Below are 23,044 nucleotides of genomic sequence, written 5' to 3'. Positions count from 1 at the left end.
CAACGCCACTTTTAGACCACAATCGTTACATTTCGATAGATTCAACGACGCAGCGTGGGATTTAAAACATGATAAATTGCCAAATGCGCGTCAAATATTTGAATAAATGACCACAGCGCGACGTGCTTGGACACGCCCAGGTTGCGTCACGCTACGCAATCACGTCGCTTTACGTAAGGCAGGCGCTCCGGTTTCCTGGCGGAGAAGATGGCGGCTCCTGGACCGGGGGAGTATTTCAGCGTCGGGAGCCATGTCTCTTGCCTCACCTGCCTGGGCCAACGTCTGCAAGGAGAAGTGGTCGCGTTTGACTACCAGTCCAAGATGTTAACTCTGAGTATCCTTTGTCCGTTCCCCGCTGCGGATGGCCGGCTGCCCTGCCTGGCTGCAAGGGCCTGTAGGGTAACCGAAAATATGTCAAATAGTGATCCGCGCAGGCGTAATTGGTGGGAGCCGACTTACACATCTCCGGCCGTTTTTAAAGCGTTTCGCTTGAGAGGTGACTGCCTACCCGCCCCGGCGCCTCCGGGCGATTCAGCCGGCGTCGCCGGGTCGTTTGGTGGTTCACGCCATCCGCTAGGAAGCGCATGTGTTTTGAATCCACTCATTGTATTGCCAGCCCTCAACATGGATCACTATCTGGCAGCGGATCCCGTAAAGGCATCATGGCTGTTTGCTCTCAACAGGCACAAACCGTTGCTAGTTAGCAAGCTAGCTGACATTGGGCGCCTCTCGCCGTGGCGGAGAGGGGGGGTGGTTGTGTACACAGTTTTACAGCTCATGGTTCGGGATGCCATTTCTTGGAGATGCTGGGGGTTGTTTTTTTTTTTTCCCTTATTTGTTATATATTTAAACAGTATCCGTGAATGGACATCGTGGAATCGTCCACGCTTAGAACCGAGCCGCAAGCTAGCGCGGCTAACGTGCTAAGTTTCGCTCAGCCACACACCGCAGCTACTAGCTCATTTAACGGCATTAGCTTTCACAAGATTATCATCTAAGCGCCCCCCCCCCCCCTCCCAGATCACACGGTCCCGGCCATACAGTGATGCTGGTGCAACCGTGGAGGGAAATATCGGTGTCATTTCGACATGATGGAGGTGGCTCAGGCATCATGGGTTCATTATAACCAACGTTAGCTCCCTGGAGGACTTGCCTACACCCATCCATGGTGTGTGTGTGTGTGTGTGAGAGTGATCATCATCTAGGTAGCATGCTGGATCACCTCATGAATTGCACTGATTGTTAAATCCTAAAACGGTGTGATCGCCATGTGGGGTCAAAGACCAAATGAATGGAGTTTGCAGTGTGAGCTGCATCGCAGGCCTCAGTAGCTGTTTGAACCCCTTTTGACAGTTTGTCTTGGTATGTATGCAAGTAATTTCACAGGCAAATTAGTTTTATAGTGGGCCAACTAGTTCATTGGAAGTGCTTGAACAGGCACCGGGTTTTTCCTGGTCTAGTCTCCTGGTATTTAGCTGAAAAGAAAACCGCACTCAGACCTTTTTGTTGGTTAAAATACACGTTATAGAGAATGTGGACCACTTTACAATTTCTAAGGGCATGCAGTCAGTGTCTGGTAAAATCCTGGCTAGTATCTGTTTTTGCTGTTAACAAAATTAAGTGTTTGTAGAGATGATGGCTTTAACGTGTCACTAATATATGTGAATTCTGGGGGAACCCAAATGTGATGAGCTGAGTCTGTGTTATTGGCAGGGCAGGTGAGGTTGATGCCTGAAGCTCGTGGGCTGTCAGGGTGTCAGGTAAAACATATTTTGTGGTAAGATGAACAACATTTCCAGTATGTTTCTGCATATAAGTTATGAATTTAGCTGCTTTGTCTCCCCCCCCCCCACTCATTGGTGACTTCAATTTATTAACCAGGAAATCCATAAAATCAACCAAAATATATTGAGTGCACAGTTTGGAAAGCTGCCATTATGTAGTTTACCCAAAAAGCCATTTGATTTATATTTCAGCACAGAGAGGCAAGTGGATACTTCTCGTGGTGATGTGTAAATGTGCATAAACATAACACGGTTCCAGCAAGTCTTCATTCAGTCATACTTGGTTATTTGAGGTGGCACGACTGCATTTTGATAGTTGTGTGCTGTAACTGGCACGACCTCTCACGACCTCTCAGCCACAGTTCTCTGTATCATAGGCTTCTCTGTTCACTCTAGCTGGTCGTGTCAAAGTTCGTAGGGGGTCAGATTTCAATGTAGCTATTCTATGTTGTCATGAAGTTGTCTGCCTTGACTTTTCTTTCAAAGAATGTGCTTCCTCCAGTGGTAAGCCAAACCTCAACGACGTCATCCTGATCAACTTAGCCTATGTTTCTGATGTGGACATAATAACTGACCGCACTGAGACTCCACCCCCACTAGCATCACTGAATGTGAGCAAGGTAAGTCCATTGACAGTATCTTTTCTTTTTCCCCTATGTGTTGGTTCACTGCCTCTGTTGATGATGAGTGATGAATTTAACCTAAGGAAATCCAGAGTTAAACTCATAACTATGACTTTGTCCTTTAACTACTCCCTGGATTTCCACTAGCTGATCCTTCTCAGGGTCAGAGGTCTCCTCAAAATGAAGCAGCCAAGCTGTGTAGAGGACAAAAATAATGACACGTTAAGGTGATCCCTGTCAAGTTAAAGTCAAATAAATATCCATGTCACCGGGCACTTTGCTTAAACAGCTGGCCATTGTCAGAACTCAGAAATCTATTAGTTAGATTTGCATCATGCTGTGCCTTGTCACTGGTTTAGTTCAAGGAGTGAACTGAGGTCTATGTCACTAATGGCTCTGGTATCACGTGACTTGGAAAAGATATGCTGGTTATTGAAGATCCTTTAAAACCGGAGCAAGATGAAGCTCATTGCCTTTTATGTAACCTGTGACATGAGAATGACCTTGTCAGCTGACGACAGGGCTGGAAACATGGCTTTCTAAGTGACCTGCCCCTGAGATGCAACACCGCAACAACAAAGCAAAGGCTTTGTTCATATATAGTATATCATGAGCGTCTAAATTGTGTCATTATTCTGGATGAAGTGCTTGCATTGATTTAATAAGCTGTTCATCACATCCATTTCAAAAGTGTTTCAGATGAATACTGAGAATAACTTCCAGAGCCCTTAACCACAACACAACAAATGGTTCAAACTGTCTTCGCTTATTGTTGTTCCAATTAAAAACAAGAAGCTGTTCCTATATGAAAGTTTCCAGTTCCTAGTTTCAGATGTTTGTTTTATGCCTTTTGTTCTGTGCCATTCTCCAAAGCTTGCCAATCGAGCACGGACAGAAAAGGAGGACAAGCTGTCCCAAGCCTATGCAATCAGTGCTGGGGTTTCTGTGGAGGGCCAACAGCTATTCCAGACTATTCACAAAACGTAAGAACTGCATGATGTTTTCTACAGTGAAGAATCAGAACCATTAAGTAATGCCAAGAAGTATACTATTAAAACTAGATGATCCTGCTGTTCCATATGATTTTCACTACAGTTCATAGTTTACACTCTCCATCTGCCTTCAATGACACATCACTCCCCGACACACTGCAATGCGTGATCAAAGCTGATGTCTCGTCTCGCCACAATAAAGTTAGCAGTGCCTGCTGAGGCTGAAGTTAATCAGGACCTGGCCTGACTCAGGTCCTGGTCTTAGTAGCTAACCTTCTGTGCCAGTGATGTTAGTCCAAAACTAAAACAGAAAAGTGAAACAAGAAATCATTTGGAGGAAAAAAAAAAAAACCCAAGAGTTCAACATTTTCTCTTAGAAGTCGTGTCTAAAGGATACATGCAATATACTTCACCAAAAATGTGATGGTGACAAATTGCACAATTTCCAAATCTCTAAACTCTCCCCAACTCCCAGAGACAGAATTACAGTTCAGGTGTTATGAGGACCGGTGTGTCCTGTCTATGTATGGCAGTCAAATTATGACTACGCACTCAGGCCAGCTGGCCACTCATTGAAGTTTTATTAATCCAGCTAGGGGAAATGTATTCAGGACACAATTTGACAAACAAAGCTATTGCTGTTACACCCTACAATGTTTCAACCATGTGTCAGGTTTTCACTGCAAAGAGTTGCTTCCAGTCCAGTTTTAATTAAAGATTTAATGATTCTTTTGGTGAAAGACACAGCTTGTTTTTACTGCATGATTTTAATGCTGTTGTTGAACATTTTTATGAAGGTTAAATGATTTTTATCATCACAGCAAAAATAAAACTTAATATTTCATATATTCGTATCATATTTTAAGCTTTTTTTTTTTTTTTTTTTTTTTTTTTGCCCCATCTTGAGACAAACAAAACATGAGACACAATTCCCCTGCATGCCACATGTTGCTTTTTGTAAAAAATAAGTCCCTTTGTGTGAAATTCATGTTACTTTTTTACATTAGATCAGGATCAGATTTTAGCTTTACACAACAGACCGACTGCTATCGGACACCTGAATTTTTCTGCCCCTATAGAAGAACAGATGCAATTTCAGTCAATGGTCACACCACAATTTAATGAATTATGACAAATATCCTCAGTGCTCACCCCAGTAATATGACCATATTCATCTGTTTAACTAAGCAGTCTGAAGAGCTGGTGTCTTGCCCCTCCAGCCATGTTATATTGATGCGCTTCACAAACATCTGTTAACATTTCTTCGCAGCATCAAAGACTGTAAATGGCAGGAGAAGAACATTATTGTGATGGACGACGTCGTAATCTCACCGCCTTACCAGGTTGAGAACTGCAAAGGCAAAGAGGGAAGCGCTTTAAGTCATGTACGCAAAATAGTAAGTATATTTTGATTTATATCTATAGTGTTACTATAACAAGTGGCTAAAAATAGAAAAGTCATTGTAGCCATCCTGTTGAAGATTTAGAGACATGCACATAAAGTTTCCTGCGATATCTGCTGCTGTTTGACTGTCAGCTGATGGAGAGTCACAGCCGTATCCACCACATTAACGCTATTTAACTGCACGCCTTGCTGCTGCAGTAATAGCTTCATATTGATAGTCAAATGGAGTAATGTCTTCAGTACAAAGAAGTTGGGTGATTGTGTATTTGCCTGAATACAGTAGCTCCACCCGATGAGATGTCTGATCAGGCGTGGTAATAGAAAACACTGCGAGCGTGCAGGTCTTTGAACATCTCAATGTGACAAAGGCTTTTTAAATAGGACCCGTTGGTTCAACAGTGTTTCATTTCAGGGGTGAAAAAGGCACTTCGTGTGGAAGGAAAAATAACTAAAACGTTCAGTTTCTTTTTTGTAACATCCACCAGTTTGTGTGTGATGTCCGTGTGCTGTCACACTCAGGGAGGGTGAGAAGTGAACATAGTGACAGCTTGTGATACAAATACTACATATTTAAATATTTTTATCAATTCAATCAAAGTTTGCAATAACAGCTATGACAAAATATTATTTACTTATTAAGAAATGACTATTCTTATAAGATTGTTGTGAATTAATGTTTGAACTCTTTAAAACTAAGCTGTTTGTAATAATTCGTTTTGTATGTATGATTTAATTGGAGATAAAACTGACCTGTTCTGCGTACAATGGCATGAGTCAAGTTTCACTATAGCTGGTGATGCTCGTTTTGATTTTCTTTTCTTATTTTCTATTTTGTTTTTTACTTTTACCCCTCCAGGTTGAGAAACATTTTAGAGACGTGGAAAGTCAGAAGTCCATGCAACGTTCACAAGCACAGCAAACACAGAAGGACTCCACTTTATCTTCTTGAGTTGGCAGCGTGGGTCAGCCAGGGAAGGCGACGCGAGTGGTTTTGTTCCCACTGCCAGACTAAGTCGGCATTCCTTGTCCTCAGTCTGAGACCACAAGGAGGAGCGCTGAGGGCCCTGGATCCAGAAGATCAAAATACCATTAAATGAAAAAGACAAAAAAGAAAGAGGAAAGATTAAATCTTAAATTAGACTTTATAAAGAATAATTTAAACATGAACCATAAAGCAAACATAGTTTCCTTAACTAACTTGTCTCATTCTGCCCCCACTCCTCCCCTCCTGTCCCCGAAGCCTTTTCTTTTTTCCGCCCTTCTTCCTTTTGCCTTCAGTTCCATTTCAAAAAGAGAAAACTAGAGCAGTCAGAAAGGCTTGTTAGCTTTATTTTCTGTCATTGTTTCCTTTTTTTGCTGTATCCATGTTCTACTGTCTGTATTTTCTGTATTTTAAACAAAATGTGACTTGAAACGCCACACTTTAAAGGACATTTTCTAAAATAAAAGTAACAAAAATTCTGACTGTAATACTGTAATTTTCACCAACTTTTTGAAGGGCACACAAATGCAAACACTTCCTGAGATGGTTATTGAAGGAATCGATCAACAGCTGGTCAACATTTGATATTTGCGGTTTTGCTTGAAATCCTGCCAATCGCTGTCGTCCTGAACTCTGGCTGACAGATCAGGTTTTTATGGGTAACGCTCAGGTTTCTTACCAGGGATTGTCTGGTGGCCTTATTTCGATCCAGCCATGTAATTAAGGGAACTGATGCCATCACTGTTTCAAGTTAATTATTCAAATGTCTTAAGCCTCTGGTTTCTGCAAAGCTGCTTGATGACATTTACTGCTGTCCTCTGGGCCGCTGGGCTCTTGATGGATCTAAAATTCTTGATTAAAACATGTAGATAGTGCAGTTAGATGGATTCTGCTAATGGAGCGGGACTGATGTGGGACATGCGTCGGGAAAAGCTGTGATTTCTGTTCTGTTTTGGCTGGAAATGCATCTTAATTTCAGGTAGGCCGATGTGTTTTGATTGGTAGATGATGGTTTGCTGATAATGTGTTTGACCTAAATGAAATGTTTGGTCTATGAAAAACTATTTCCCAAAGCACAAGGTGACACATGCTAATGTCTATTTTGTCCAAGCAGCCCCAAATATTTGTTATTTTTCATCAAAGGAAAAGGAAATCATATTTGGGAAGTGCCCAGTTATTCTGTCCTCCATGGTTTTGTATGACTTAAATACTAATTAATGTCTGTCTCATATCTGCTGTAATGGACAGCAGACCGGTTACCTCAGCAACAAGATTTAGTTCAGAAAAGTCAGAGTAATATGATGTAATGTGATGATAACATAGAATAAAGTGACTGCTTTCATTAAAAACAGCATCATGTGAGACAGGAGCGGATGTAAATCCTTATTCTAGGAGGGGGTCCAAACCAGAGCAGGTTTGTTCCTCAGATAGAGCAATGTTTTGTGATTATCCGTTTAAACCCATAATCCCTCTCTAATCAGGAATAACTCAATCTCTGTTCACAGGCAATTTACGGAGATGGCATCCCCGTCACTCGGCTGGTGTTTGCTCTGAGGACGGTAAGCAGACTGAAATCATCAGAAGATGTCCTCCAGCCTGATGCCTCTGCTGCCTCTTCTTCTGAACACAGCTGTGGGCTCCAAGCTGTGTCCCAGCTCCTGCCTTTGCTATGAATCCTCAGACCTGGTGGACTGCGGGTCTGGTGGCCTGGTCCGGGTCCCCCCCGGTGTCCCGCACGGCACCTGGCTGCTGGACCTGAGTGGGAACAAGCTGACGGTGATTCACAGCAGGTCCTTCCTGGGCCTGTGGTCACTCAAGATCCTCCGGATGTCCAACAACAGCATCACAACTCTGGAGCCGCAGGTAATACCTGAACGGTCCATTTCATTTTATTGTTTTCACTTTTCTCTTTCTTCAGCTTTATTTGTATTGTGTAAATCACAGTAAAATAATTTTCAACTGTCAAACTGTTGAGTTGTGTTAAATCTTTGTGAATGTAAAAGTGATTTATATTCATACTAAGATAATTTATGAACTTGCTTAATCTTTAAAAATAGCACAATAGTTTCTGTTTAAACAAATTCACGATGTAAATAATTAATTTCAGTATTGAGCATTTTTAGTTTTGTTGATTTAATAGTCTAAAAAATAGTCTGTAAGAAAATTTTAAAAAAGTTAAAACACATTTCTCATTTTGTCAACTGAACAGTAAAAAAAGATTAAAATCTTTTTTTCTGTAAACTGACCAATCATTTATGGAATAAAAAAAGTAGCAGGTAAGGTAGGTAAGATCTCTAAACTGTACATAAATACTGTTTTTGAGAAAAATCACTTAGATTTGTTCAGTGATGCTCATTTGATCTTTTGCTGCTTGTCAGTCTCTGTCATCACTGCAGTTCTTGGAGAAGCTGGACTTGAGTTTTAACCAGCTGCGTTGGCTCCGTCAGGACTTCTCTCAGAGTCTGTCCTCCCTTCTGGAGCTCCGGCTGGACCACAACCTGCTGGAGCACCTGGGCCCCGGTTCCCTGGGAGACTTGGAAAACCTGAGGAAACTGGACCTGAGTTCCAATCAAATTGGAGCGATAGATGTCAGAGCTTTTGCCGGCTTGTCTCGACTGAGCTTCCTCAGCCTGGAGGCCAACAGGCTGAACGTGCTTGAGGACGGCCTGTTGAGCAGGCAGCAGAGGCTGGAGGTGCTGCTGCTCAGCCACAACAACATCTCAGTGATCCAGACCGAAGCGCTGGCTCCTTTGTGGAGACTCACTCTGCTGGGCCTTCGGGGAAACCAGCTGGACCACATAAGATTCAAGACATTCCTGCAGCTCCAGACCACCAGCACTGAACTCCAGATGTCCCTCAACCCCTGGAGCTGTGACTGCGAGCTGGAGCGCGTCTTTAACAAGATCAGACATGTTCGACACCTGCAGGTGGGGGACTACAGCGAGATCATCTGCCACGCTCCGGCCCAGCAGGCCGGGAGCTGCCTGGCCGCCCTGCACGGCCGGCTGTGTGTGGCCGAGACTGCGTCGGTGCTCGTCATAACCATCACCGTGACGCTCGCCGTGATTGGTGCCCTGGTCAAAGCCGAGCACAAGCAGAAGAGCAAACAAGCTGCAAGTGATGCGGAGTCGGAGAGATGAGAAAAATGATGGTGTTTTCTGCAAGGTCAGTTATTCTGAGGCTCTTATGTAATAACCTGTAGTCCACCACGCAATGGCATGTTTTACTCTGTATTTAGTTCTTTCTTTTGCCTTTACTGTAATCTTCCATGTCCCACTACATTTTGTACGGCTACTAAACAGGAGGAAAAGAAAGATTAGTGCAGAATACCCCTTTAAAAGACTTGCAGGAGCCAAAAATAAGGAATTTAATTATCAACTTAGTTCTTAGTTTATTATCAATCAATGTAGATTACGTTAAATTAGGCATGACTTTTTTCCCATTGTCCTCCTTTTGCCCCAAACATTTATTCTGAATATCTGGAAAAGCTTTAACCACAAATAAGATACCTAGACTCAGAAAATGGACCCTGAATATTTATATCTAAACTGCTTTTTAGTGAAACAGACCAAACTCTCAAGGATAGAAAGAAGAAACTTAACTATGTAAATGTTAGTGCAGAAATGCCTCCTAACATTTTTCAAATTCCCATCACAGGTTAGCATCTTAAACACGTAGGTCATGTCTTTTTTAGGCACCTAGAGTTTGTTCTCTGCTGTCTGAGCTTCGCTGTAGCTGCAGACTTTACTAAACTGAGTCTCAGGTTGCATGTTGGTTTATAACGTAGTATTGTAGTGATGTGATTTGTCATGACATCATCGTTACTTCATTATTCATTCATTCTGATGAGCACTGGGCGTTTTGTGTCACCTGTGTTCACTTTATTACAACAATGGTCAAAGAAACTATGCTAACCAACCTCATCAGTGAGGGGAAACATGGTAACAAATCTCTTTACAGCGTAATATAATCCAACAGCATCAAATACTGCCGTTCCAAAATGATCAGCACCTTTCTGAGAACATGAATGTAGGATTTATAGTCCCACTGATGTTTTGGCTGCATGAGTTGTATTTTCTTATTCTGATACAGGTAATAGAAGTTTACGTACGTATTTTAGGTTTAATCAGTAAAAATACTGCTCCACTTAACGATAAAATAATAGAACTTAGACAAAATTCATCCTTTCCATCACCATGTATGTAGATAATTTCATATAAATGTGTTTTACACAGATTACAAAAAAATAAAATAAAATAAAAATCCACTTATAAAGCAGCTGCACCTGCAAACTCAAAGCATTTAAAACTTTTTCAGACCATAATTAGAAGCTTTGGAAGCCAAACCACATAAAATGTAGGTTTCCCTTTAATTTTAAAATACCAGAAAACAGCATTTAAGACTAGAGTTTTTGGAGTAAAAGTTATTTTACCGGTAGCTTTATAGTAAATCCTCCTGGTTCAGAGCATAACAGACAAAATGTAAACATGAATTCAAATAAATAAATTTGGAAAAAAAAAAGAAAAAAGAAGAAGAAGCAGCTCTGGCTCTTTCTTTTTTTTTTATCTTGCAAAAGCAAAGTTACCAGCTGATAGGCCGTGACAATCAACGGCTTGGCTTCCATCCAGCTGTCAATCCTGAGAGGTGGCTGAGCCACAGCTGCTTCGGATACCGTCGGGCAGAGGCAAACAGTAAACAGCCTCAGAGGGTTCAGCCGTCAGTAGCCAGGATCAGCGCAGCGCCAAAGATGCCCATGTTGTGTCCTATCAGCTTCATCTGGTTCCAAAACTCCACCTTGCGGTTGTTATGCCAGTAGCCCAGGTTCCCGTCGATGAGCAGGACCACCAGAGGAAGGACGGTGGCCAAAATCTGAGCAGCCAGGCGGATGTACCAGCCAGAGAGGAAGGCCAGAGCCAGCACCCCGAACAGCACCTCCAGCAGCATCAGCGTGATCTCACCCCCAGCGATGTGGTTCAGATACGCCTGCCTGTCCTCTTTACTGTGTTGGAGGGAGTACACCTAGTGGGAGAAAGTTGGCATTGCATTATTTAAAATAATCATTGTAAACATGAGGTTTCACCAGACAACCAATATTTATAGCTGTCATTCAGTTCTTGAAAACTATAATGGGGAGTTTTAGTTATTACGAAAGTTTGTGCACAAAAGAATTGACAATAAAAAAAACATTACAAAAGATAAATAAGCTGTCTTGCTTGTGGAAATAAAGACTAAATGAACAAATTGATTATTTTGTCTAGTAATTGTGAAAAATGATTCATGAGTTTCTCTGAGGTCAAGGTGATGTCTTTCTTGAAAAACAGTGAAATGCTAAATAAATGATCAAACCAGCACATTTTCCAAAAAAATACAAAATAAACTGGCAAATTGCTGCAGCTCTAGTTCTAACTCATGATCCGTGCCCGTGTTCTGTGGATACTTTTGATCAGGCTGGCCGATTGTCTTGCTGAGCTCATTTACATACAGATAATGTATTATATTGGGCCTTACCATGCAGATGAGGTAGACTCCCAGGAATACCTGTCCCGTCGACTGCATGGATCTGCTGCGAGGTTTCTGTCTGTACACCTCCCCTGCCCCGCTGGCCAGAACCAAAAAGCCGCCAATAATAGCCAGCGCTCTGGAATACATTCGTACCTGCAGGACATTATGGTACAAGCTTTAACAATCTGAAGCAGGTTTCTACCACATTTCTACTCTGTAAATCTACATAAAAACTTGTAGTGGTGACCCAGATCCAACTCATCCCTTCACATGTAGCACATTTTTTGATTAATATTTCAACACTTATCTGGGTCACATTAAGCTGCTCTGATATCTGACTTATATCTCAGCTTGTGAACAGAGTTCAAGAAGTCAGGGACAGATAGCATAAGAAATAAAAGAACAAGCAATGGCAAGATAACACGTCAACTTTAGACCATTTCCAGAACAGTGTAAAGAGACTGGCCTGAGTACTTTTTGAGCTGCTAAAATCTGTGTGTTAGATTCATTGAAGCATGGACTGAGTGAATATGTACAAAAGCCTAAGCACAAAAAAAACTGATACAACCCTGGAAAAGACCCAAACACAGACCAGAACAAAGCAAACAAAAATAATAGCTGTGGAAAGTAAGAGAGTTATCCCTTTTAAGTATATTGCCTGACAGAAGCTGACTCACCTTAAGCCAGTCTCCGTAGTGTACCTGCTCTCCCACATAAGATGCATAAGTGCTAACGGCCAGTTGTACAGCAGCAGCCATTGCAAACCATCTCCTCTTCACCCCAAATGACATGAAGCTGGCACAGAGCACCGCAGCCCCCATATCCACGTACAGGTAGGGTACATGAATGTCCGGCTTCCTGAAGATGACAGTGAACAGAGTTAAGACATTAACTGCTTTAATTATTGTGGGTATCAATGTGTTATTGTGTATTGTACTAATTCTGCTGCAATGACAGCACACTTCAGCTGCTGTCCCACTTCCCTATCTAATCTTAGTAATAACTAATACAATAATATAGCTGAGCAATCAATCCAAACGATCCTGTAGTACATTAATCATGGTGTTATAGTGAAAACCTACTACTTTGTCTTTAATTGTGTTACAGTGAGAAAGGTACACTCCCAGCTCATAGGAGACCACATGTGGGTCAAAAACCCCAAAGAAGGATGTTGTTGTCAACGAATAACAATAAATAGCATCAACTATAATTTTAACTTTTGAATATGAGTTTCCTTTTAAGCTAATTTCTATCTGTGAGCACCAAACCAGCTCAGACAGCAGATGCAGCTGATGTGGTAGTCTAAATCAGACCAACCAGCCACAGACTTAAACGCCCAGTAATTACACACCATCTCCAGAAAATCACAGAGCAGGCAGGAACGCATCTGACTGACTTTTGGGCTAAAAGCTGGTCAAGGTGCTGAGACTTTCCCCACGTTAGCTAACATGAACAGGAACTGAAGGAAAGCATCGTGGTGACACACACAAATCATCCAGCTACAGTCTGTTAAAATGAACAATTACCTCTTAAATTTAAGTCTATTTTTATAAGTTCAACAGCTAAAGTTAGCTCTTTAGCTAGCGTTAGCATCTCCCGAGTGAGCTGTTCGGCTTAAGTTGTTTTTTTTTTTTACCTCTTCGAGTCGGCTCGTTCAGCAAACAGCATCAACATACAGAAGCAGTTCCAAAATCCGAACCGGGTCAAAATAAACCCCCCAAACTGACTGAGAAACTTCAGGACCTGCTTCCTGCTCGGGGCCGCCATGGCTGTGTCTCACTGCGGAGAGACCGCGTGGACTTCCGGCCACGATTCCTCTACATGTCAAAGTAAGAGCACACGTGTCTGTAGACACCGGAGAGGAGTCCGAGTATTACCCTAAAGCTCTTATTTTGAAGGAAAACGTTTGTTCCTGGAAGATGGCGTCATCCTATTGGTTAGAAGAGCAAAGTGGGCGGGACAAAAATAGTTTAAAAAAAAAAAAAAAGCTTCACACCGCCACCTAAAGGGCAAAATAGATCATCACACCAAAGGTCAGAGGTCGCAAGAGGAAACTGTGTCAGCTTCACTGTCACGTGTTACTTTTAGAAAAGCTGGTTTATTTTGACATAAAGTCGTTTAGATTTAATCTGCATTGTTCCGTTATCAGCCCACTGTGTGCACTTTATGTGCGGTCAGTCAGTAAAATAAATTCCTGATTCCTCCAGTTTTCTGTTGGCCTGATTTCTGGTTATGCTCACAGGGATGGACTGACTTTGACTTTGTGTTATTTGGCCTATTCTGTCTGAGAGGCTGAGTCAGTAAATCATTTCTCTAAATGACAGATGATACTTTTCTATGCATCCATCAATTAATAAAATCATTTCGTAATACCAATTAGGCGTCACTCCCATCTGTCGTTCAGACAGTTACCTGCCAAAGGTTGGTTGATAATGAAAGTGTTTTACATCAGGTGCTCAATCAGGAACAGCTCTACACTGCTGGTAATCCAGTGACGTGTTTCAGGTTAATCTTGAGTGGATGAGACTGACCCAGATCCTGAAAACGGCTTACTGTGAGTCCTGCTGAAGGTAAAGATCAGTAACTTGACATGTCTCAGATGAAATGTCAGGAACAGGTGATATGCACAGAATATCGGTTTTAGAAAAATTGCAAGTTTGGATGTAGAAAGTTGTTTGGGTTTGTTTGTTTGTTGTTCCAGAATGAGTTACCTTAATGAAAATATAATTTAAATGAAACTGTTTCTGGTTCATATCAGTCTGTTTTCAGCAACAGAAAAATACACAGTACTAGTAAAAATAAACTAAATACAGAAAGTGGGGCAATAAACACGCTGCATGTATGCTGTATGTAACAATAACAGATGACTTTCCCTCATCCATCGAGTCATTTTTCACTTTTCTCCACCGATGCTCCCTGCAGCTCTATAAGGATCTGTGGAATTTCCCCTTCCTCCTTCCTGTTCAGAGGTTAAAGCACCTGATTGTTTAATCTCATCACGGAGGATTGGTGACATCAGCGCCAATCCTGAGCTGACCGCTTCCAAAAGCCAGCAGCCAGGGATCAGCTGGGATGAAGTGCAGTGGGACAGCACAGATCAGTCAGTCTGAGGAAGCGACCAACAAGAAGAAGGCGTGCAGTCGATGAGCTCTTAGGAGCCAACCCTTTTTTTCAGATAGCTGGGGATCCTGCCATTGAACAGGTAACGATTCACAACTGGGGCGATTGTCTTGGTTAGATTTTTATCTGATTTTTTGACACTGTAAGATTTGAATCCAAATAGCAACGGGAGCGAAGTAACCATGGATTGTGATATTTAACAACTTTCAAAACAAGATTGTTGATTTGTTCTTGCAGCCAGGATGGCTCGGGATATGTCAGATAAGGAAATCTTGAAAATGGAGCTGGATCAGTTAAAGAAGGAAGTGAACACACCAAGGACAGCAGTAAGTACACATCCTCACTCATGAATCTTTAGGATGCATATGTCTCATTCACGGTACCTGTTGGGTTGTAATTTCTTTGTTGTCATCTTCCCCTTGAACAACAGGTGAGTGCCAACTGCACGGACACAGTCAGTTTTGTTGAGGGACTGCTTCCAAATGATCCGCTGATTAAAGGTGTTCCCGATGACAAGAACCCCTACAAGGGAGACAAGGGAGGCTGTATAATAACATAGCACACATGCATCCAGAGGAAAGTCACATGTTTTTTTTTTTTATGGGAGCTGGTTAAACTGCTGTAATATTCCTGTAGAAATTCCTACATTTAAACTGTACAGTAGGTAGAAAATCTAAGAAAATCTGTAATGGCACTGCAACCAGGAAAGAGGCCCTTTACCATCACCGGATTACTGTATCAATCTGTTGATATGCAAATGTTTGTCAATTTGTAATTAAATGCAAATAGCTGTATAAATATTTGACCTGACTCGGCTGCTGTTGTTATTGATAATTGGATCATTAGTAGATCTTACTTTCATTACGCTGCTATGGCACTTTCACCCCATTTTATTGTTTTGGTTAATATTAACTATAACTTTATATTTGAGAATGTCCAATATCTGACAGTGAAGCAACATGACACTGATCTGTGTTACTAGACAAAGGAGAGCAAAGTCAGAGGAGTCGTGCAGCTCCCGCTTATTCTAATCTTAATAGGATTTCTTCACTGCAAAACAGTCGGTCACTGTTGACACAGAGCTGCTTCCTGTATCAAAGTCTTTAATCTTATTCCTGCCGCTTCAATCCCGGCTGCCATCTCGAGCTCTCCATCCAATTAGCGTCATTTTCAACCCAGGAAACAACAAAAACGCACCGATCATTCGACATGTACAACACAATTGTTAGTAGGAACTGTCATTATATACACAGGGTAAACCATTCAGCACAAAAACAACCTTGGGCTGCACTATCTGTATCTTCACCTTTACCCACTTATCATTTAAAGGACCCTGCAGATATATCATTCATTTACTTTAAAGTCAAAGTTTTAGCTTGGCTTAACACAGAAGCCAAAAAAAACAACCTCTAAACTTTGAGGTCCCTGTTTTATTTTATTTACAGGGTAAGATGATAGTTCAAATGAAATATCAACCAATTTCACCTTAAAATCGTGACAAGAAGACAGTCTGGTTTAAATGGAGCATTTTTCTTTATGCCTTAATTTTGACCATCCTCTTTAAGAAATTGAAAATTACTAATGGCTGCATTTCCTTCAGGAGTAACTGGACTCCGGAATGGACACATCTAACCTGAGTATTTCAAACGGCATTTTTGGTTGAATTTCTCGTTCACATTCATAACAGCGAGTTGCTTTGTTGTCGTTTATGTTATCAGTAGCTGCAAACTAAATCTATAGCTCAAAGTCAACTGAAGTATTGTATAACCAGAGTTCAACGTCCATGATAGCTGCTATCACTTCAATCACAAGATATTTCAGGTTGTTTTTTTTAAATCATACTATGAATTATCATATTCTGACCAGTGGTTTCAGAGTGATTTGAATTATTTACACAGTTAACTTTCCAAGAACAAGTTCGTATTTATCAAACCTGAAATGCTGAAACTCATTCACCCGGACTCATAAAAACATAACACTGGACACCGATTATAGTCAAAAAACACCTGTCTATAAAATATTCTTTATCTAAATTGCCTTATCAGATAAGAGTAATTTACAGTTTTTGTAATCTATGCAGATTTCCTCTAAATCTGATAGATTATCCATGCTACATGCTGGATAACCCTTTAAGGCTGCAATTTAAAAAGAAAGGGACATTTTTGTTTACAGTTTGTCAATGAAAACTGAATCTCTGTTCTCAAAGGCTTTTTAAAAAATAAATAAATAAATAATTTCAATACATTTTGTGACCTGAAATCTCCAGTTACAGCTACTTTATACAAATACTATATTTTTTTATTACTGTCATTTATGCACTGTCATCACTTGAGAAAATGGGTCTTTAACACTTTATCTTTATTACTTGCCATAACATTTATGCATCAAACTCCTGCCCCTTTCCTCTGGACCTTTGGCCCTCCACATAATAAAAGGGGCCCTTGAGAAGAGAGCTGCATTTAGAAGCACCGATCTACCAGTAACAGCAATTAGATCATTTCCACCATGTGGCTCCTGATTTTCTTAGCCTGGTTAGTAATTTGGGCCGGCGGAACATACTGGTACCTGTTTGGGAAACCCAGTCCTTTCTCCCTGGAGTCGGTCAGACCGCCTGGACCTCGGGAGTTTGATCCAAAGAAGCGAGACAAAGTCATCAAGCAAGGTAAAACTGTGGGGGGGCTGCAGAAGCTGCAGGGCTGCAGCATTACACCATGCATCAGTGTGCAATGTGATGCAATGTTTGGACAAAGTGCAGTTTGTACTACGAGCTGAGCTTAGTGCTGGTTACTTAAAGCGATGCAATTCAGTAAAACAAACTAAAATATATAAAAATGTTGAAGAACAACAAGCCGGAGCCAAAAGCTAATGCTAATGAAACACACCAAGCTTAAAATAAAAAAATATATTGAAGTAGCATCAAGTATCATCATCCTACCTTCAGTGGTCTGCACTAAAAATGGCTTTATTTTTTTAGGAGGTAAGTTTGTTTGTTTGTTGTTCCGCTTCAGTCATCATCCCAACGTTAATCAATATTTGGCATCTTTGTTGTCTTAAACAGGAATATTTGGAATAAACCTGATTCCGGTTTTAGATTGCACTTTAAAGATCTTTCTGGGCTTTTTTAAACTGTTAAATCTAAATGAAGCAGGTTTTTTCATGCTTTTTTTGGACAAAATCCACAAAGAAAAGGTAATTCTGCAAAAAAAAAAAAAAAAAAAAAAAAATCAATAAAATCATTAATTTTGATTCCATTTTATTGACAGGTTAATTATGTTAATTTTGTTCACCTTTGATAACCTATTTTTGTGACTTCTGTTCTTCATGCTAAGATAATAGATAACTAAACTGTTGAGATATTTAACACCTCTAAATTGTGCTCAATATGACCTAGTCACTTAATTCTCTACTAACAAAATGAGTTTCAGGAACTAGAGCTGAACTGTGCTGATAGTTTTATCTAAATTACCTGTTGGCTGTGCCATAACAGGGAGTTTAGATTAACACAATACAATAATAGTATTTCATGTTTGTGTTTTATCTTAATTGGATTATGACCTGGTGACTATGTTAGGAGAGGTGTGGTTTGTGCAACCTTCAGATTTAATTATGTAACCCAATCATGCAACATGTGCAGACGTTTCAGTTTAAGATGTTGCTCATGAAAACTTCTTTTTTGTAAGTCCTTTTTGTTGTCAGAATCTGAACCACAGAGAATTCACCGTGTTCACGTCACTTCTCCACGCGTCTGTCCAGGTTTCACGCTTGACCGAGTGCCTCACAATCTGGACGTCATCGTCATTGGCAGCGGTATTGGTGGTCTGACAGCAGGAGCCACGCTGGCCAAAGCTGGGAAGAGAGTCCTGGTGCTGGAACAACATGACCAGGCCGGAGGCTGCTGTCACACCTACGTAGAGAAAGGCTTTGAGTTTGATGTTGGTAAGGAGACCCGAGGCGTCGGAAACGGACAGTTTCATTTACCTTTAAGTTCTCTACATTTTTTTCTTATTAAACTGCAAATTCATTCATTTATTCAGACGTCTTCTACCGCTTATCCATTTCTGGGTCATGGGGGGTTTTGCAAAATTAGTATTTGGTTAAAACTTCAACATGTCGTCAACATGTGAACCATTGATTCCTGACATTTCCTCTCAGATGTAGTCAGCCATGCCGAGTCATAAAAGTTTCAACCTTTAAACCTGGACATGCCGGGTGCAAACAAGGAACTTTCCTGTTTGTTTCCTTTCCTCTCCAGGGCTTCACTACATCGGTCAGGTCCATGAGAACAGCCTTTTGCGGATCGCCTTCGACCAGATCTCTGAGGGCCAGTTGGAGTTCCAGCCTCTCAATCAACATTTCGACACCATCCGAATCGGCCTGGGTGATGACACGCGAGAGTACACTATATTCTCTGGTAAAACCGAGATGAAGGCGCATCTGATGAAGCAATTCCCCGATGACACTGAGGCCATCGAGACATTCTTCAAAATCATGAAGGTACCGAAGTTGATGCGTATTTCAAGCTTTTCATTTTTCTCCCTAAATGCAAACTCTACATTCAAAACCTTTCCTCCGAATTCAAACAGGTCTCAGCTAAGAAGACGCACTACCTGGCAACTTTAAAGCTGATCCCTCAGTGGGTGTCTTTATTCCTGTTGAAGTCGGGCATTGCAGACCTTGTTTCCCCCGTCTTCCGCCTCACTGGCACCTGTGCAACAGATTTTGTGAACACGCTGACCAGCAACAAGGATCTGCACATCATCTTCTCTTACCTTTTCTATGGTGGGTCCACGAAAATGCTCCCACAGCACCTTTATGTTTTATATACTTTGACTAGATTTAATAGGAATGTCTTTTCTCTGTGCATATTTAGGTGTGCCTCCAAGAGACTCCAGCATTCTGATCAATTCCCTCCTGATTCATCATTACAAACGAGGCGCCTACTACCCCAAAGGTGGCGCCAGCGAAATCGCCTTCCACATCATCCGCACCATTCAGAAATATGGAGGAAACTGCCTGGTCAGAGCTCCTGTCACGCAGATCCTGGTCAACGAGAAGGGAGCAGCTTATGGTGAGGGTTCTTTGCCTGTTACAGTCAAGATGTTCTCCGAGTGACTGACTGAAGGGTTTCTGCTTTGTGTCGCGTGACAGGAGTGAAGGTGAGTAAAGGTCAGGAGGAGGTGGAGGTTCATGCCCCTGTGGTTGTCTCAAACTGTGGCATCTTCACCACCTTCCAGAAACTTCTTCCACCTGAGATTAGAGTCAAACACGGTGAGCAAGTAATCCTTCATAAATAAACAAACATACATACATATAAAAAATATATCATAAATTCTTTTTTTTTTTTTTTTTTTGAGAAACAGTCCAAGATGCTTCAAGGTGATTCTGCACTCTCTCATATTATAGATATTCAAGAAAGATTGAACATGATGAAACACGGCAGAGGATCATTCTTGGTCTTCTCTGGCTTTGAAGGAACTGAGGAGGAGCTGGGCCTCGTGTCCACTAACTTCTGGCTGTTCAAGAATAACGATCTGGACAAGTCGTACGTCTGCTGAACACTGATCACACTGAAAAGGGACATAGCATTTAGTAACCACAAGGGAGTGCTGCTGTATAAGTGGTAATGATGGCGTCAAATCAGGGAGGAAAAAGTGACTCCTAAATGCCAGTAACAGTAACACTCATTTTTCTTTTTAGTTCACTGTTATTTATTACAGAAAATAAAATAAATAAATCAATAATTAAAAAGAAAGCTCTTATTTCCAAAAAGAAACTACATTATGTGGCTTATCCAACTATCAAGTCCCATTTCATCCTCTAGATGGAGTAGAGGATTAGAGGATCAACACCTTTTTAATTTGCCCCACAGCTGAAGACGCTCTGATTTAATGATGATGATGATAATATACAGTTTTCATTTTTTAGGATGGACGAGTTCTTTGCTCTGGGCAAAGAGGAAGCACCCGATAACATCCCCATGATGTTCATCACAATCCCATCTTCCAAAGACCCAGAGGCCAAAATTAGACACCCAGGTACAAACAGTTGGTAGTAAGAGGGCATTATGGTGAAATATTTGTGTGTTTTTGATACAATCTGATATGAAACACCAGAAAATAACTCATCTGAGACTCTACAGAGATAAGGTGTGACGTCCACTGTTTCTGTTCACAGGAAAATCCTGCATGACAATACTGACCATGGTGAAGTATGAATGGTTCGAGGAATGGAAGGACACCACTGTGCGCAAAAGGGGTGATGAATACTACAACTATAAAATGAGATTTGCCAAGAACCTGTTTGACTGGGCCTGCTCTGTGTTCCCTAAAGTCAAAGACAAGGTAGATGGGACAGGAGTTTCAAGGAAATTAACGATATCTTTAATTTTACAAAGTCGCTGTAGGTTGACAGTGTTTCCTTTTTATATGGCTTGTTTTCCAGCTGGTTTTCCAGGATGTCGCCACACCGTTGACCAACATGCACTACCTGGGCGCCCAGCGTGGAGCCATGTATTCCGCCGAGCACAACCTGGACCGCTTCCACGCTGAGGCAGTGGCGAGGAACAGGTGCAACACTCCCGTCAAAAACCTCTACATCTCAGGTATGAAAATGTTCATGCGTTATGTCATACACGCAAAAGTCAGGCTTTAGTAGTTTGTGTTTGAAAGTGTCAAAGGCATAGAAGTGTCTCCACAAGGCCTCAGACTGATGATGTGTGATGGGAAGGTTGATAACACTATGAAGCCAGTTTTTGTTAGATTAGTGGGCCAGTTAAAACAGCTCAGATGTAATGAAGAAAGCCATAAAGCAAAAAGAAATTGTATTCCTATTGAAGCCTGCTGAGAAAACCTCAGTCCAGATGGAAATTCAGACAACAATCTGAATCCAGACTCATCCAGCGCCTTGTGTCTCTGTGCTCCAGGCCAAGACGTGTTCAGCTGTGGAATAGCAGGAGCTCTACACGGCGGACTCCTCTGCGCATCTGCAGTGTTAGATCACATTGTCTACATCGACTTGCTCCTCCTCAAGAAGAAGCTGAAGAGCAGGAAAGCCAAAGAGCTGGCCCAGCTGGCGCAGAAGAAACTGCAGTGAGTCTGCTCTGTACTTCCCCTGCAGGACATTAATGAAACTGCACACACTTGGTGCAAAGGGACCTTTGATTATTATGGGAAGCCAAAAGGACCAAACTGCTGCTGTGTCGCTATGTTTTATATGTACAGGTTTGTTTCCTAATGTTGAACATATCTTTTTGTTTCATTTTTTTCCATTGTGTAAAGATTTTTCTTGCCTAATAAATTTGACATTCACACGCCATCCAAATAATCCAATAACCTTTACTGTTAAAACTGACAGACTGACTGTATTAATAAATCAATTACGTATTGAGAAATCAGTAATTTACCAGGAGAGGTCATATCAAAGCATCAGATTAACTGGGTGAACATTCACGTATCGCTGACAGGTGAACTGACACTGTAAAGCCTCCCTGGATTTAGTTCCCACCTGTGTTGTTCTGACCTGACTTATTACCCCGGTGTTGTTTGGGTAACTTCTGAAATCAAACATATGGGGTGAAACCTCACACTTCCTGCACTAAGTGAACATTTCCTCAGCAAACGGTGGGCAGATTGGCTGACAAACTGTGGCCTGTTGGAGACGACCGGGGGGATCCAAAGAGAAGAATGCCCCTTCTGTCCGAGCCAGCCGGTGGGATGCCAGTCCCTCGCTCTCTCTCTGTCAGCCTCCATCCCTCTGCTGTACAAACCCGGGGAAAGCTCTCCTCACTGCTGCTTGATGTGCACACTTGTCGCTCGTACCACTTTTTCTTTCCATACTTCAGAATAAAAAGGCCAAATGAGGGAAGTTTAGAGAATGAAAAGCAAACTGGGAGGGAAAGAAGTTAATTATACTGACTTTGCCTAGCTGGAAGTTCAGTAGACCATAACATATAATTACCATGGCATGATAAAAGTGCACAACTTTGCCAGAAATAATCGTGACATCTATAGTAACTCTTACTTTCGTTGGGCTCTGACTGAATAAAGTTATAAAGAGAGCCATGAAAAGTCAGTTTAACTGGCATTTGAATAAAGAAAGAAGTCAACACAAGGTTTTGTCCATGCTAGGAGAGTAGCTACAGAGATGGTAATGTTGATTTGCTGGTTGGTCCAAAGGGAATCCTTACTTATCCCCCGACGACAAACTACAGGCTCAACTGTTTGTTTTTTAATGTTTCAACAACTTGGATGATCTTCTTGGATGATGTTTTTCCATTTACCACAATAGTTTCATCTCAGTAAAAAAGAACAATTCTTTTGCCAGTTCATGAAGAAGAGATGTCTGCCTACAACCTCATAATTACTTTAATATCCTATCAAATACAAAATAAAAAGTACTAAAATAAAAAATACAAAGTAGTCACGCCCAACCTGGCAACATAAAAAAATATTCTAATAAACACCTTGCCACTTATCTGGAAGCCATTTCTTTGTTATCTGTTATTACTCAATTACCAGTTTCCCATCTGACTAGAGCTAGTGCGTGCATGTTAGTTTTATCCAACTTTCAGTGAAATACATTTTTTCATTTGTTGTCAGTAAATGAAGTAAATTAAGACCAAAAGTCGTAGCTGTATT

General features: G+C 41.3%; 5 protein-coding genes and 1 long non-coding RNA gene across 7 annotated transcripts; 4 read left to right on the top strand and 2 right to left on the bottom strand.

Annotated features, from left to right (window-relative positions):
- The first annotated feature begins 172 nt into the window (after window positions 1–172).
- lsm12b (LSM12 homolog b) lies at window positions 173–6,268 on the top strand. 2 transcript variants are annotated; one of them, XM_029527569.1, is made up of 5 exons: window positions 173–334; window positions 2,271–2,404; window positions 3,281–3,390; window positions 4,670–4,796; window positions 5,661–6,268. In XM_029527569.1, the coding sequence occupies exons 1-5, from the start codon at window positions 208–210 to the stop codon at window positions 5,751–5,753; spliced, it is 591 nt and encodes a 196-aa protein (XP_029383429.1). In that variant the 5' UTR covers window positions 173–207; the 3' UTR covers window positions 5,754–6,268. The 2 variants fall into 2 exon arrangements, with proteins under 2 accessions (XP_029383429.1, XP_029383430.1); XM_029527570.1 differs by lacking the exon at window positions 2,271–2,404 and having other exon boundaries at window positions 193–294.
- A 125-nt stretch (window positions 6,269–6,393) lies between these two features.
- On the top strand, window positions 6,394–10,999 carry LOC115059847 (leucine-rich repeat-containing protein 17). Its single transcript, XM_029527566.1, has 3 exons — window positions 6,394–7,200; window positions 7,292–7,649; window positions 8,165–10,999. The coding sequence occupies exons 2-3, from the start codon at window positions 7,371–7,373 to the stop codon at window positions 8,924–8,926; spliced, it is 1,041 nt and encodes a 346-aa protein (XP_029383426.1). The 5' UTR covers window positions 6,394–7,200; window positions 7,292–7,370; the 3' UTR covers window positions 8,927–10,999.
- tmem101 (transmembrane protein 101) lies at window positions 9,164–13,069 on the bottom strand. The gene is made up of 4 exons (XM_029527568.1): window positions 12,925–13,069; window positions 11,966–12,146; window positions 11,295–11,441; window positions 9,164–10,805 (listed from the first exon to the last, which is right to left on the bottom strand). Exons 1-4 carry the CDS (start codon window positions 13,053–13,055, stop codon window positions 10,497–10,499), a joined length of 768 nt encoding a protein of 255 aa, XP_029383428.1. The 5' UTR covers window positions 13,056–13,069; the 3' UTR covers window positions 9,164–10,496.
- A 1,581-nt stretch (window positions 13,070–14,650) lies between these two features.
- On the top strand, window positions 14,651–14,967 carry gngt2b (guanine nucleotide binding protein (G protein), gamma transducing activity polypeptide 2b). Its single transcript, XM_029528194.1, has 2 exons — window positions 14,651–14,734; window positions 14,839–14,967. Exons 1-2 carry the CDS (start codon window positions 14,651–14,653, stop codon window positions 14,965–14,967), a joined length of 213 nt encoding a protein of 70 aa, XP_029384054.1.
- Window positions 14,968–16,913: 1,946 nt separating this feature from the next.
- Window positions 16,914–21,500, top strand: LOC115060236 (inactive all-trans-retinol 13,14-reductase). Its single transcript, XM_029528112.1, has 11 exons — window positions 16,914–17,070; window positions 18,162–18,344; window positions 18,661–18,902; window positions 18,992–19,187; window positions 19,279–19,476; window positions 19,557–19,676; window positions 19,812–19,950; window positions 20,334–20,443; window positions 20,583–20,749; window positions 20,850–21,009; window positions 21,331–21,500. Exons 1-11 carry the CDS (start codon window positions 16,914–16,916, stop codon window positions 21,498–21,500), a joined length of 1,842 nt encoding a protein of 613 aa, XP_029383972.1.
- LOC115060238 (uncharacterized) lies at window positions 18,645–19,308 on the bottom strand. Its single transcript, XR_003842253.1, has 3 exons — window positions 19,178–19,308; window positions 19,016–19,113; window positions 18,645–18,782 (listed from the first exon to the last, which is right to left on the bottom strand). It is a non-coding gene; the product is annotated as an uncharacterized LOC115060238 (long non-coding RNA).
- Window positions 21,501–23,044: the final 1,544 nt, after the last annotated feature.

The sequence above is a fragment of the Echeneis naucrates genome, chromosome 19 (assembly GCF_900963305.1).
Source record: "Echeneis naucrates chromosome 19, fEcheNa1.1, whole genome shotgun sequence".
In the NCBI taxonomy this organism is placed as follows: domain Eukaryota; kingdom Metazoa; phylum Chordata; class Actinopteri; order Carangiformes; family Echeneidae; genus Echeneis; species Echeneis naucrates.
This window is presented reverse-complemented; position numbering and strand designations above follow the sequence as displayed.